This window comes from Rana temporaria, chromosome 2, assembly GCF_905171775.1.
Source record: "Rana temporaria chromosome 2, aRanTem1.1, whole genome shotgun sequence".
Taxonomy (NCBI): domain Eukaryota; kingdom Metazoa; phylum Chordata; class Amphibia; order Anura; family Ranidae; genus Rana; species Rana temporaria.
In genome coordinates, this window is record NC_053490.1 from 474,704,317 (window position 1) to 474,720,685 (window position 16,369).

The window sequence follows — 16,369 nt, forward strand, 5'->3', positions numbered from 1 at the left end:
ATTCCTATCCACTTCTGTTCTGAATAAGTAGCGGTTTGTTGTCTGCAGAGTGAATGTGAATGGCTTGCAGGGTTCCAACAAGGAAACTTAAAGGGGCGCATCTCTTGTGAAGTGAATAACCATTTGGAGCATCTCACCCAAAATACATTTTTGCTACAGAGAATGCCTAAAACTGACTTGTATCTTATTGCAGACTTCTAGGACAATCAGTGAACCAATCAAAAAGCAGGAAAATTACAATTATTGAGGCGTTCTGTACACCAACTGTGTATCACATCTTACATGCCTTGTGTTAAAATGTATCGATTGTGTCATAGTCTAATTACTAAATGGACGTGTGTGTGTGTGTGTGTGTATTTATTTTATCTATGTGAATCATACATCAGCAGTGGCTTTGTAAACAACCATAAAACTAAAGGAAAAAGAAAATATGGACAGCAGCACTCCAAAAAACCTTGATGTTGTCTTTAGTTAAAAAAAAGGAAAAATGCACTACAAGTCACAGCACACGACACGGGAGTAAACCAGTTGACGCGATTCGCACTAAATAAATTAGTGCTTAATCATAGCTGAGATTAAGCACCAATTTATAGTGCAAAACGCGTCAGCTGTTTTACTCCCATGTTGTGTGCTGTGACTAGTGCATTTTTTTTTTTTAAATAAAGACAACCAAGGTTTTTTGGAGTGCGGCTGTCCATATTTTCTTTTTCCATTTGTTGCCTTGTGCATTGCCAGCACCCTTGATCTTCTGAGAACATACTGATCATCCCAACAATCCACCTGGAGCGGTAACTTTCTTTCTTCCATAAAACTAAAGGGGAACTTTTGTCAGAAAATTAAGTCCTGCTAGATCGCATCAGGCTGGTCCCTTTTGCAGGTATAGCTATATACAACATTAAATTATAAAGGTGAAAGTCCCCTCCCAAGCTTAATGCATTCTCTGGATTAAGATAAAAAATCCTTTTAATGGTAGCACAGCCCCCTAATCTGAACCCAATCTGGATCCAGGGCTGTGCACATCTGCAACAGCTCTTCTCCCTGGTCCCTGCTCTCAGAGGCTTGGCTCCTGCCGCTGTCAATCAAAACCTGTCAGCAGAGAGCAGGGGGTGGGTCTAAGTGTCTGAATAGAGGCAAGCAGCTTAGCTTGCGAATGACGCATGAGTACCATCATAGGAAGCGGGGGGGGGGGGAGAGAAAATCCATTAGCACCTGGCAGGGCACCCCATTACACAGAGCATGTATTTTTTTTATAATAAAAAAATCATTAACCACTTCCCGACCTCCTCATGTACATATACGTCAGCAGAATGGCACGGACAGGCACATGTACGTACCTGTACGTCCTCTGCTAGACGTGGGTGGGGGGTCCGATCGGGACCCCCCCCCCCGGTACATGCGGAGGTCGGGTCTGCTCGGGGAGCGATCCGGGACGACGGCGCGGCTATTTGTTTTTAGCCGCTCCGTCGCGATCACTCCCCGGAGCTGAAGAACGGGGAGAGCCGTGTGTAAACACGGCTTCCCCGTGCTTCACTGTGGCGGCGAATCGATCGGGTGATTCCCTTTATAGGGAAGACCCGATCGATGATGTCATTCCTACAGCCACACCCCCCTACACTAGTAAACACACACAAAGTGAACACTAAATGTTACAGCGCCCCCTGTGTTTAACTCCCAAACTGCAACTGTCATTTTCACAATAATGAATGCAATTTAAATGCATTTTTTGTTGTGAAAATGACAATGGTCCCAAAAATGTGTCAAAATTGTCCGAAGTGTCCGCCATAATGTCGCAGTCACGGAAAAAAAAAAAAAAAAAAAAAAAAAGCAAAAAAACTATCCCCTATTTTGTAAACGCTATAAATTTTGCGCAAACCAACCGATAAACTATTATTGCGATTTTTTTTACAAAAAAAAAAGGTAGAAGAATACGTATCGGCCTAAACTGAGGAAAAAAAAAAAAATTATATATGTTTTTGGGGGATATTTATTACAGCAAAAAGTAAAAAATATTGAATTTTTTTCAAAATTGTCGCTCTATTTTTGTTTATAGCGCAAAAAATAAAAACCGCAGAGGTGATCAAATACCACCAAAAGAAAGCTCAATTTGTGGGGAAAAAAGGATGCCAATTTTGTTTGGGAGCCACGTCGCACAACCGCGCAATTGTCTGTTAAAGCGACGCAGTCCCGAACTGTAAAAACCCCTTGGGTCTTTAGGCAGCAATATGGTCCGGGGCTTAAGTGGTTAAAAATAAGTGGCTATTTTGTTTATACAGCAAAAAACAGTCTCACCCTGCTCTGCACATGCTCAGTTGCTCTCTATTTTTACAGTCATATTTGTAGAAGCCGATCTTCTGACCGCCTAAAGATTTACTGCTGCTTAGCGACTCAAGAAAATGGCAGCCTCCAGGAAGAAGAAACAGTGCTGGAGGCAAATTTACAACGTACATTAATTTTGATAGAATTATGATTATTAATGTGAAATATTTGTTCTTTGCTAAAGAGCATTATTGTATGCAAGTTTTTATGGGTAAAGTTCCACTTTAAGGTGTTACTATATTATTTGGAGAGGCAGTAAATAAAAGCTTTGTTTTTTTAAATGCATTTACAGCACTTCACTTTTTCCATATCTTGTTATGCTACAGCCTTATTCCAAAATGGATTAAATTCTCCCCCCCCCCCCCCTCAAAATACCCCATATAAATGACAACCTGAAAGACGTTCGTTTGGAATCTTTGCCAAAAAAAACAAACAAAAAAAAAAAACCCACACACACGTACACAAGTATTCACAGCCTTTGCTCAACTTTGTTGAAGCACCTTTGGCACCAATTACAGACTTAAAGCGGGTGTAAACCCAATTTTCCATTTTTTTTTGCTGTCACAATGTAGGAGTATAAAAGATTTCCTATCATTTCCTTTCCTTCATACACACGTTAAAAATGCCATTGAGTTTAGCATTTAGAAGCATAGCTACTGCCTTTGCTGACCTCCATCTAAAAATACCAGTTGCCTAGCAGTGTCTGGTTTCAATAATTTAAAACAGATCTACAGCTCCCCCCTTTTATTTTTTTTACCAAACCCCATCCTACTTTGATGCTGGTTCGGGACATTTTGGATACTTACCCGCCCAGTAAATCCAGTGGTGTCCTTTAGAATCCTGCCCTACGCCATTCATCATCTTCTTATACATCGCAAGGCCTGCTGACACTCTGGGTTCAGCAGCCAGGCCTTGTGATGACGTGCCCCTAACCCTCCTTTTTCAATGGAGTCCTATGCCTCCTGGGATACGAAACATACATATCCCAGGAGGCAAAGGGAGCGCATCACATGTGAAAATCCGCTTTAAGTTACAGACCAGGAACAAAAATGTTATACGTGTCAAAATACTTTATCCTTATGCATATTCTGGATCAGCGACTCTCCTTGTCCCTTATATGGTGGAGTCATTCAATACAGGAAAATCTCCGCCACCAGCAGTGACAGATTCCCTGTCCCCTCCTGCCTCACATATATTTATTTTGCTAATGGGACAACCCATCAATAAGGCCATAGGAAGGGGAAGAAGGGCAGTCGAAGCAAGAGCCGACACTATCCAGAAGTATCAGAGCTTTGCCTGTCACAGACATGCATGTTTCAGGAGGAATCTTTCTACAGGCGACAATCTGACTTGCTTTTGGCTGCTCAAAATCTTTTGTACCGGGGGCTTTCTATTTGACAACTGGCATTTAAAACCAAACCATTTTGTGCAGCCACACTACTTACTTTCATCATCTGAGTCAAACCCAAAATACAGCTGACATTTCTTTTGTGCTAGATGCTCGTCAAGTGCTTCTGAGCTACAGTAGTTCGTTAGGCACTTCCCGCATCTCAGTTTCTCTACTGATGTCTTTGACTCGCAAGGGTTTTCATGAAAGCGATCCTGGCTACTTTTTCTACGTTTTGGCATGCTAATATACTGTTCATCTAGGTAACTCGGAGGCAAGGGCCTGCTATAGAGCCGTGTACCACCTGGTGCCGATTTAGCGGGTTGATTTGGTTTAGAGTCCTCAAGACGATTTTCCACTGCAATGTTTTTTTGCTCAACGTCCTGTGCCGTATCCGAATGCAGCGTTATGTCTGTAGCAGTTTCTCTAGTGCCATCCAATGTTACAGGTGTGTCTACTTCTTCTGAAACAGTCTGTTCCTGCACAATATATCCATTTGGAATTTGTTCCTCAACAACTGATGGCGTTTCCTGAACGGTCTCCTGACAGCTATCGGCGTTGGTTGGTTCCGAGTCATTACAACTCGGTTGTAGAGTTTGCTCAGCTGTTTGCACTTCCCCATTCATTTTTTTCTCAGTCTGTTTATAAGTCTTTGGTTCTACAACTTCTTTTCTAGACTTCCAGGTGGGAACTGGCAAGTCTACTACTTCATCACTGACAGTCTGTACTTTTTTAGTAGATTCTGTAAGCCGCTGATTGTTTTCCATGTCCTCTTGTGGCAGGCTACATACAGGAACAGGACTTACTGGCTCTTCGACTGGTAAAGCGTTACCAACCTCTCCAGCATTTTGTTCATAGTGCCGAGCTTCATGCTCATAAAGGGAAGAGATTTGTTCAAAAACCTCAGTGCAGTTTATGAAGCCACACTGAAATATTAGAGTTTCGTGGCTTAACTGGTGCTCTGCAAGATGAGTTACAAACTTGAAGTTTTTATTGCAGCTTTGCTGCTGGCAAAAGTAGACATTTGGGTAAGTGTGTCTCTTTAAATGGTCCATGAAATGCCTACCGTTGGTAAACTTTCTCTGACAGAAGCGGCATTTGCCCTTATTCCACGCCATTATGTGTTGCTGTACATTTTCATCAGATGGGTGGGATTTCCGTGCGTGCTTGTTCAAAGCCCTTACACGCTGGAATACGCGATGACATCCCTTAGCAGGGCACTGGTAGTTAACCTTGTGGCTGACATCAGGCTCTCCTTTATCAAAGACAGACCCATTTAGCTTAATGCATTCAGTAAAGGCCTTGTCAGACTTTTCCTCCACTGCTTCTATTTCACCTAGTGCAGCAGACACGTCATCTGTATTACTAACATCAGTGGAGAAAGAGGTCTGAGTAGCTGTTGAATGATGTAAAAGTTCAATGTTATGATCCGTTAGGTGGTTTTCATCAGGTACCATGCATTGCATTTCAGTCTCTTGACTGTGAAGAATGTTCAGCTCTTCACTGGTCGAACTAGTAGAGCTGCCATTTTCCAAAACCACCAATGACTCGGAGGAGTTAACTTCACCGATATCTGAACAAACCTGCATAGCATTGTCTGAGGAAGCATCAGCAGATTTCACCATTGAATGCCTTTGCATTTTCTTTAGGTGATGTTTTAAATGTCGAAGCATATTTATTTTATTTCTGAACTTTCTGGCACATAGAACACATGTAAAGAAGCCTCCTTCGTGATGGGTCTGCGCATGTCTAAATATGTGACCACCTAAAAATTCCTTTTTGCACAAAATACAGGGATGCTTAGGAACATTATGCTCCATTTGCTTAGGACTAGGTATGGTATGATTCCTTCTAGAATGAAAAGGCAGTCTTAGCTTACAGCTTCTCTCTTTGAGCTTCAATACTCCATTACGTAATTGCATCACAGAGTCATCCGGAGGCAAATTGGGTTCCAGCGGATTATCCGATTGTTCTTGTGTATCAGTAACCAAGGCAGCCTTTTCCCCAAGGAGTTCTGCACAGTTTTGCTCAATCATCTGAAAGTTCCAGAATTCTGGATCAAATAATAAGCCTCTTTTTAAGATAGGAAGCAATTCAAAACGCACCCGGTTCTCCACGTAGCTATTAAACTCATTATAATCCTCATCAGAGTATTTGTACAAACGTTCCACGTCTTTGTAGGATTCCACAGTGCGTTCCAAAAAGAAAACAGATAGTGCACAGATTCTGCAAATCTCCAAGTCAGTGGGGAACAGGTAAGCTATAGTTTTATAAATTAAAGATTTTGTTTCAGGATTATTATGAAGATCCAGTTGTAGTGCACATCCACACAGCTCCACCGACAGCTGCACTCCAGCTTCACCAACCTGAAATGAAAAAACAGTGTTAGAAGATATCTCAATTCAGTAATAGTCCATTTTATTTACTCTTGTGTTTCTTAAAGCTTTCTCTGTTCTCATGCAGAAACAGGATTTAAAATCTATTACCAGCCTGAAAAAAATAAATGCAAAACAAAATGTATTAAAATCCACAGGTATCATTTACTTAGGTCCTAAGAATCGACCTTAAGTAAGAACACATCACCACTACTCTTCTGAAAACGTATGAACACCGCACTCACTTCTAAAATGTTTCTTCTTATATTGAAATATTTTTCTATTTAGTAAAAATATACAGGCATAAGATCTAGATACCGTATTTATTTGAGTATAACGCGCACACGTGTATAACGCGCACCCCTAATTTTCGATTAAAAATCGGTATAAAATCATTGTAATTGCCAAAAATCATTTATTAACAATGTATTGACCCCTGTATGTCCAGCCATGCCCCCTGTATGTCCAGCCATGCCCCCTGTATGTCCAGCCATGCCCCCTGTATGTCCAGCCACCTGTTAATCACCGCGGCGCGGGAACATTACAAACAGCATTCGTTTGAACAGCTGTTTTCCCTGCCACGCATAGACACTCCCCCTTGCTCGCGATTGGACAGATCCGTCCAAGGGGGAGTGTCTACGCGCGGCGGGGAAACAGCTATTCAAACGAAAGCTGCCTGTAATGTTCCCCGCGGTGATTAACGTTGTAGCGGCGCGGGGGGGGGGGGGGGGGGGGGGGGTCAAGGTGATACAAAAGGCTAGGTTTAAAGTGGAACGCCACTGCCACCCCACCCCACCCCACCCCTCGTGTATAACGCGCACCCAAACTTTGATTTTTTTTTTGGGTATAAAATTTTGCGCGTTATACTCGAATAAATACGGTACTTGGTTTAACATGTCTGTGTAAGAGTTCACACGCACCCCCATGCACTATAGGTGTCTTCAGGAGAACACACACACACACACACACACACACACACACACACAAATACATATAGTGCCTTGAAAAAATTATTCATACCTTTTAAAAAGTTTCCAAATTTTGTCATATTACAACCAAAAACGTAAATGTATAAAATGTTTAAGCTTTTTTTTTTTTTTTTGATACAAATAAATATCTAAAAAGTGTGGGGTGGCATATGTGGCCTGTTCAATGCAATTCTGTTTTCTCAAATGTTAAACCATATACGCACTTACTTCATCTCTGATGGTCTTCATGAAGGGAAAGATGACTTTAACATTGGCTGCAATCCTCAGCATGTTGTAGCATTGTTCTACATAGACTTCTTTTGAAGGGTTGACTTTTAACTGAAGCTTACTCCATATGAAAATCAATTCCCTGCAAATAGCAGAATTTTAGATTTTTCAGTATATACATATCAGGAGAGAATTTAGAATTGACACCTAGAAATGCCCTAAATTACCTTTATCCACTTCAGTACTGGCATTTTACCACCGCCCCACTTTCCTGTCCAGGCCATTTTTCATGCTGTGATAGCTTGAAAAACTACTTCATCACACAATGCTCTATCCAAAATGATTATATCATTTTTTGAGTTAGAGAAAACCTTACTTTGGTGGTATACAATAACTACTTTTTTTTTTAACATCGTGTGGAGCGCTCCTTCGAATTGGAAGTATAAAAAAAAAAAAAAAAAAGTGCTGGCCGTGGGAGCCCATTCTCACTCAAGCATGTCGCATACAAAATTGCCCACACACCAATAATGTAAATTCTTCCGCTTACTCAGGAGTATGCATGTCCTGGATAAAATGTTTGGAGGATTAATGTCCCCAGTGTGCAGCCGTTTTGGGATGGACCTGGAAACCAAGTTTCCCGCCCCTTTTAACATTTTTTTTTTTATATAACACAGCCACACATTGTTATGTTACAGAGGGGGGGGTAAAAGAATTTCATAGTAGTTATGAGAGCAGGGGCAGGCACTGACACGAGCAGACAGGCAGGGAGTGAGGGGGGGGGGGGGGGGGAGGGGGACAGAGCAGAGCTGTGGATAACAAAGGCATGTAAACTGACCACGGTGTCAGGACTCAGCAGCCATGATAAACCTTTGTCAGTTTACAGGGGGGAGGGTATAACCAGGCAAGATCAGCCAGGTTTTTAGGTGACAGAAGGGGCCAAATGACACAGCACAAGCACTGCGCTATATAACATGATTTTAGGGAACAGGATTTATTTTATTTTTTTCTTTAGGTAAACATACGTGAATAAATAAAATTGTTTTCCGTGTTCACCAGCAGAGACAAGGGGGGTTTCTTTAGTGAAAAAAAAAAAAAATGAAGGACCCCACAAGTGTGAACAATCTTCACCATGTAAAACATGTAAGGAAAAGATGCTGTGATCTTTCAACTGCCAATTAGTCCTAAAAATTAAAGTGATTGTAAAGCTTTGTTTTTTGCACAGTGGCCCCCCGTCCTCCTTTTCTGGGATCCCCCCGTTGCACTCCTGGCTCCTTCTCTTCTCGATTGCCCCCACGGAGAGCCGCATGCTGTGCTCATCCCCATCGCTGAAGCGACCAGGTTCAGGTAAGAAAGCACAAAAGGTTTTTCACCAGGTGAAAAACCGTAAAGGTTTACAAACCCTTTAACAAGTTTGCCATATGAAGAAAGAAAAAATGCGACTTACTGTCCCCCCCCCCCGTGTCACACTTACCATACACAATACATTTTTCCGGTCTGCAATTGTGTGATGAGAAAAGCTTCACTCAGCTGCAGTGCCAAAGCCGTCTTGCCCTCTTTTTCAATGCGGCAGATGATGCTTACACCATCGCTGGTGTCCATTCTCAGCACATGCTAAAATGAAAAAACAGCATATTATATAGCATCATCTGTCACACACACAGTGTTATGCCAACCTAACTGATAATGGTCTATAAAGGGCCAGTTTACTCAAAGTGGTATCGATACCTCAATTACTGGCAAATTTAAAGGTTCACTGGCTTCATATTTCTGATTCCAGTGGTGAAATTTCCCACCTTGTCTCACTTCACTGATGCTGCCCTTGACAAAAACACTATTTTGACCTAACAGGCATGTATCTTAAGACTGTCTAGTACAAGATTAAAATTGACAGACACACACACACCATTCCGAAAGATGCCCTTTTTTCAGGGTGCTGAACAGGAAAGATGGCACACGCCGATACATAACCACTCCAATACTGGGCACTTTCACCCCCCCTTCCTGCTCAGGCCAATTTTCAGTGCTGTACACTTATGAAATGTTTATAATTTTTTTAGACAGAGCTTTCTTTTGGTGTTATGTTATCACCACTATGAGGATGTCTCCCAGAACTAGACGACTGAGCTTTAGTATACTTTTGGCTTTAGCGCGGTTGGGAAGTGGTAAAATAGTATTAAACCCACAATATTTTAATGTTAATCCATTAAACACAATAAACTAGGGTTGTCCCGATACCACTTTTTTAGGACTGAGTACAAGTACCGATACTTTTTTTCAAGTAGTCGCCGATACCGAATACCGATACTTTTTTTTAAATGTGTCCACAAATGCAGCCATGTCTCCCCCCATATCCAGCCAGCGATGTCTCCCCCCCCATGCAGCCAGCGATGTCTCCCCCCCCATGCAGCCAGCGATGTCTCCCCCCCCCATGCAGCCAGCGATGTCTCCCCCCCCCATGCAGCCAGCGATGTCTCCCCCCCCCATGCAGCCAGCGATGTCTCCCCCCCCATGCAGCCAGCGATGTCTCCCCCCCCATGCAGCCAGCGATGTCTCCCCCCCCATACAGCCAGCGATGTCTCCCCCCCCATGCAGCCAGCGATGTCTCCCCCCCCATGCAGCCAGCGATGTCTCCCCCCCCATGCAGCCAGCGATGTCTCCCCCCCCATGCAGCCAGCGATGTCTCCCCCCCCATGCAGCCAGCGATGTCTCCCCCCCCATGCAGCCAGCGATGTCTCCCCCCCCATGCAGCCAGCGATGTCTCCCCCCCCATGCAGCCAGCGATGTCTCCCCCCCCATGCAGCCAGCGATGTCTCCCCCCCCATGCAGCCAGCGATGTCTCCCCCCCATGCAGCCAGCGATGTCTCCCCCCCATGCAGCCAGCGATGTCTCCCCCCCCATGCAGCCAGCGATGTCTCCCCCCCCATGCAGCCAGCGATGTCTCCCCCCCCATGCAGCCAGCGATGTCCCCCCCCCCCATGCAGCCAGCGATGTCTCCCCCCCATGCAGCCAGCGATGTCTCCCCCCCATGCAGCCAGCGATGTCTCCCCCCCATGCAGCCAGCGATGTCTCCCCCCCCATGCAGCCAGCGATGTCTCCCCCATGCAGCCAACGATGTCTCCCCCATGCAGCCAGCCATGTCTCCCCCCATGTAGCCAGCCATGTCTCCCCCCATGTAGCCAGCCATGTCTCCCCCCATGTAGCCAGCCATGTCCCGCTTACCTGTCCTGCATCCCCGCTACCGCCGACTGACTGTGTAATACGCGCGCCGTTCCATTACAGCTTTGAATAGCTGTAATGATTGGCGCTGCGTATAGACACTCCCCCTCGCTCGGGATTGGACAGTTCACCCGAGCAAGGGGGAGTGTCTATAGGCGGCGCCAATCATTACAGCTATTCAAAGCTGTAATGGAACGGCGCGCGTATTACACAGTCAGTCGGCGGTAGCGGGGATGCGGCGTAACGGCATTGGCGGCGGCGTAACGGCATTGGCGGCGAAGTATTCTATTCTGGTATCGGAGGTATTTGCGGGAGTACGAGTACTCCCGCAAATACTCGGAATCGGTCCCGATACTAGTATCGGTATCGGGACAACCCTACAATAAACCTTCCCCAGTAAACTATTTGCTGAGCGGGAGAGCAAAAGCGAGGAGCGAAAGAGCAAAAGCGAGGAGCGAAAGAGCAAAAGCGAGGAGCGAAAGAGCAAAAGCGAGGAGCGAAAGAGCAAAAGCGAGGAGCGAAAGAGCAAAAGCGAGGAGCGAAAGAGCAAAAGCGAGGAGCGAAAGAGCAAAAGCGAGGAGCGAAAGAGCAAAAGCGAGGAGCGAAAGAGCAAAAGCGAGGAGCGAAAGAGCAAAAGCGAGGAGCGAAAGAGCAAAAGCGAGGAGCGAAAGAGCAAAAGCGAGGAGCGAAAGAGCAAAAGCGAGGAGCGAAAGAGCAAAAGCGAGGAGCGAAAGAGCAAAAGCGAGGAGCGAAAGAGCAAAAGCGAGGAGCGAAAGAGCAAAAAGCGAGGAGCGAAAGAGCAAAAGGGAGGAGCGAAAGAGCAAAAGGGAGGAGCGGGAGAGTGCCTTACCAGCCTAGGCCTATGGGGCTTTGTGTTTCTATGTACAAAGTGTAGAGAGCAAAGCTCTACTCCCTGCCTGCAAGGGTGGCGGCTCCATAGGATGCTGCAGTTAAATCCTTGTAGACAAATACAGCCCCATTGAAATGGAGAATTTACAAGTTTTCCAGCGTTGGGCTTTAAAAATTCTAGAAACCTAGGAGTGCTTCAAGGACATTATAAAAAAAAACCAAGAGCTCCATTTTAATCCAATGTTTACACATTAGAAACGGATATTTTCTTTAGATATAATGAACATACCTCAGGAAGCAACTTATCAGTTAGTTTGGTCATGTGCAGGCATATGAAGTATGCTTGATGGTAATAGATATTTCTGCTGACTTCCGGATGACTCAGACAGGTCGTTATCAGAGCCACGGCTTCTGAAATGCGTTCACAGGCAATGAGGTATCTCACTCTGAATTCAAAGAACAGCTGATTCTCAGACTCCAGGTATTTGTCCACTGCCAAGGGAACATACAAGATATTAACACTGTTGAAAACCTACAGAATAAATTGCATTATGAAATCATAATTAACATTTATAAAACATTATATATAACATTTATAAAGTGGATTTAAAATTAAGTGAACCTTTTCCTATATTGAAGATTCAGAAAATAAAAAAAGGCTAAAATAACTGTCTAAAGCTACATTAAAACTATATTTTACTGTAAATTAAAAACCAACACATTTTAGCTTTTTTGGCCATACTGCTCTTTCTGGGTCACACTTATTTCTGTGGCCCAGATTCCGCCGACAGTGGATTAAGAGTACTGTAGGCTGATGTCACTTAGGCAGTTCAGGCTCCTGAAGGATCCCGAAGTTAAAGTCAGGATTTACCCAGATGCTTGACTGGCAGCTGGCTCAGTCTCCCAGCACACAGCTGAGAGCCTGAGCCACCCGTTCCCACCCCCTCCACATCCTGACGCTCCAGTGCTGGAGGAGTATCATAGCAGATAATGGTGACTGACACTGAAGACCAAAAACTAGTGATGCACTGAAATGAAAATTCCCGTGCTGAAACCGAAAATTCAGAATGCACTTGGCCAAAAACCAACAGTTAAGAAAAGTTTTAAATTTAAATAATGTGGATGGCATTTTTGCATTGAAGGCAACGGGACGTGACCTTGCATTAAAGGCAACAGGATACAACATGCCATTATCGGCACCTTATTTTATTTCTATTAGCAAAATGCCAATAACCCAATTTTCGGCAGATATATCAGTGTATCCCTACCGAAAATTAAGTGATCAGCTGTCATGTGATTACTCAGTTCTTGGTCTTAGAGCTAGTGGGGTACAGCTGCAGCTAGGTAGAGTAACCGACTGCCGACCAGCTGCTGTCATAAACACACAAATCCCTGTTCTGTGAGGAGTAGAGAGGCAAATCGTGAGTTCCTACCAGCTAGGAACAGCAATCTGTCATCTCTTCTAGTCAGTCCCATGCCCCTACAGTTAAACTCCTTCACTACCAGTGACATTTACACAGTATTCAGTGTATTTTTTTATAGCACTGATCGCTGTATAAAATTGTCAACGGTCCCAAAAATATGTCCAATCTCTCCGCCATAATGTCGCTGTCCCGATGTATAAAAATAAATATTCGCAGCTCACAGCCATTACTAGTAGAAAAAAAAAAAAAGCCATAAATCTATGCCCTATTTGGTAGATGCTATAACTTTTGCGTAAATCAATCAATATACACAGATTTTTATTACCAAAAATATGTAGAAGAATAAATATCGGCCTAAACGGAGGGAACATTTTTTTATTTTTTTTTTAAAGCAAAAGGTGGATATTTATTATAGCAAAAGGTACAAAATAGTGTTTTTTTCAAAATTTTCACTCTTTTTTGTTTGGGTACAGCAGTTAAAGCGCTGTATCGCAAAAAAAGGCTTGGTCATGAGCAGCCAATTTTTCCAGGGGGTGAAAAGGGGAAATTGGCTCCTGTGTATGTATGAATGTGAGTTAGGGAACTTAGATTGTAAGCTCCTTTAGGGCAGGAACTGATGTGAATGTACAATATGCATTTAAAGCGTAAATTCATGGTACTATACCAGTAATAGATAAAATAAAAAACACCACATTACAGTACAGATTATCTGCATTTTATTGTTGCATGTATTCTATTTATTTGCTCACTCAGGGAGCACAGAAATATTGCATTTCCTATATTTATAGTTTTCCCAGACATTTAGTCTCCAAGCAAATTGCTCACCAATGTCTTGAGGTTCAGATTTCCCTTTAAGTATAGCTTGTAATACAGGATCCTCCCAGGGTCCTCCATCCTTGATTACACACGTGGCTAATCGTAGGTCTATATTGTCATATCGCATTAGAAGGTCATGGCATTCCTGAAAAAGTTATAAAGACATAATGCTTTATTTAGACAGCCATTTTTATTTAACAAGGAGCGCAGAAGGTGTTGGAAACAGCAGACTCCACTAAAACAAAGCCGCCTTCCTCTAGCAATATTATCATGGAGGCAGAGATCATCCATTGGGGAAATAGGGATATGGTGTCAAATGTTTAAGATAAAAGAGAAAAAAAAAAAAAAACTCTTCCTCTTAAAGTGGTAGATGAGGCTAATAATTAGTCTTGAAAATTCTGCCCCCCCCCCCCCCGCATAGTCTGTATAAAGTAAACAGTGCAAATATCTTTTATTAGTCCGGTCTGGTCATGTGATCCAGCAGCTTTGGCTCCCCTGTGGTCAGAGAGGGGTTGCTGCAGAGGACAGGAGGGAGGACAACACTTAGTCAATAGGAGCCAATTAGTGAGGTCACCACTCCAGCAACTTTGGGGGGAGTTTGTGCGCTCCCTCACACGTGACAAGACTATTTAAAAAAAATAAATAAAAGGATATTTACACTACTTTTTACTTCATTAAAAAATTATATATTTAAAAAGATAATTTTTTTTTTTTTTTTAAAAAAGGAGAAATATGATCAAAGCTTTTTTGCCCTACTTCTCCTATGGATCACAAGAGTGCAGCTCATTCAGCCCACTGTCAGCTGAAAACGGGTCACAGGAGCCAGTCTAGGCTCTAAAAAGATCCCGGCCATATAGCCAGGATCCGCCCAGCAGCCTGGACCAGCCTCTGTTCATTGAGAGCCTGAGCCTGCTGCTCCCACCCCCTTCACAGCCCAGCGCTCCAGTGAGTGCTGGAGGAGAGAGCAGAGAGTCGGAGGAGATTGACCGCCATGGTTCTCTGCTCAGAGCGGAGGGGGAAATGGAGCAATCAGCGGTTCTCTCTCGATATAGAAATATATATATTTTTTTTACAAAGTCCATACTTCTCTATTAAAAATCTATTGCTTCTGGCAGCAGATTTATTTTCTTTAGGTTTTTATTCTGGATCCCATGGCCAAAATGCCCAGCTCAAGGTTTTTTCTAGGTCCTGTAATCTTATCGACCACTAAGGTTCAAGATCCAAATACACATGATATATTTTCTCTTCATTTCATACATGCATTATTGCGTAGAACTAAATCCACCCGCCCCCCATTTTGGATAGAGCAAGGGAGGGTTTAACCCCTGTCAGGTTTTATATGTACAATAGGGAAGATTTTCCTCCACTTCCTATCCTAACACCAAACCAAGTATTGAGAGGAAACCCCTCGAAAAGTAAAGGACAAGAACTAGTGACCCTGGAGGGTTTTTCTTCTTTTCCTGTTCTGGTGACATCCCAAAAATCAATGTTCTCACACATTCACTCTCGGTGATAATGGTAATCATGACAAAACAGAAAGAATTTCCCCAACACAGAAACATGATGGCAAAAAAAAAAAAACCCACCCACACAAACAGTAGTTCGAGTCTACCCGTTTTTTTTCTTGTATATAGATACATGTTTGTCCCAAGCATGGTTAAAGCCATTTACTGTTGACGGTCTCACTACCTCTGCTGGAAGTTTACTCCAAGCATCAACTACCCTTTCAGTAAAATAGTACTTTCTAAGATCATTTTTTAACGCTCCTCCAGTTTGAGATCTACAATAAAACCTGACAGCAGTGGTCCACAGAAGTGAAGGAAATGTTATTTTTGTGCTTTTTTTTTCTTTTTTATTAAAACAATGCCTTGCAGTGCAACAAAAGCACCACTCCTCACTGTTGCTACATTGTGGACATCAGCTCGCACCTGTTTTAGCATGCACGTGGACTAGTATGAACGAGTCGTAAGATGACAAAACAAATTACCTGCACTGAGCCAAGAATGTCTTTCAAAGGAGTTTCATAAAACTCATCTTTTCCAAAAAACAGCATCAATTCAAAAAGACTCCTAAAAGGAAAGACCACAATATAAAAAACACATCAAATAATAACACTGGCAAAAAAATTAAATCACTGCAAGCATTCACACCACAAGTAGCCCACTGTTTGGGCTCATTTACACAGAGATCTGAAAAGCATGCAGAGAGGCTTTGCTTGTGTGCCTGGCAGGGAAAAGTATTCCAGACTGACTGCTTTCAGGGCTCTGAGTCCCCCCCCTGTATGGATGTAATCACTTTTTGTAAATATATCTTTTCATGTGAAAACACTGCAGAAATGACACTTTGCTACAATGTAAAGTAGTGAGTTACAGCTTATATAACAGAGTAAATTTGCTGGCCCCTCAAAATAACGCAACACACCGCCAATAATGTCTAAACCACTGGCAACAAAAGTGAGTACACCCCTAACTGAAAATTTTCAAATTGGGCTCAAAGTGTCAATATTGTGTGTGGCCACCATTATTTTCCAACACTGCTTTAACCCTCCTGGGTATGGAGTTCACCAGAGCTTCACAGGTTGCCACTGGAGTCCTCTTCCACTCCCCCGTGACATCACAGAGCTGGTGGATGTTAGAGACCTTCCGCTCCTCCATGAGGTTTCTTGAGAACGAAGGCGTAAAACCCACGGATAATTTCTGAACTGAATTGTTTGTATTTTTTCTTTTTTTTTCTTCCATAAACAATTTTATTGAGAAATATTGGAACAATGCAATGTACAGACATGAAAAG

General features: G+C 43.1%; 1 protein-coding gene across 2 annotated transcripts in view; it reads right to left on the reverse strand.

Annotated features, from left to right (window-relative positions):
- ZNF654 (zinc finger protein 654) overlaps positions 1 to 16,369 on the reverse strand; it is a 39,454-nt gene that overhangs the window by 6,090 nt on the left and 16,995 nt on the right. For both annotated transcript variants that reach the window (XM_040338739.1, XM_040338740.1), the window contains 6 exons: positions 15,567 to 15,648; positions 13,589 to 13,724; positions 11,629 to 11,831; positions 8,746 to 8,885; positions 7,275 to 7,416; positions 3,762 to 6,069 (listed from right to left, as the gene is read on the reverse strand). In XM_040338739.1, coding sequence (XP_040194673.1) covers positions 3,762 to 6,069; positions 7,275 to 7,416; positions 8,746 to 8,885; positions 11,629 to 11,831; positions 13,589 to 13,724; positions 15,567 to 15,648 — 3,011 coding nt within the window. The remainder of the gene's footprint in view (positions 1 to 3,761; positions 6,070 to 7,274; positions 7,417 to 8,745; positions 8,886 to 11,628; positions 11,832 to 13,588; positions 13,725 to 15,566; positions 15,649 to 16,369) is intronic.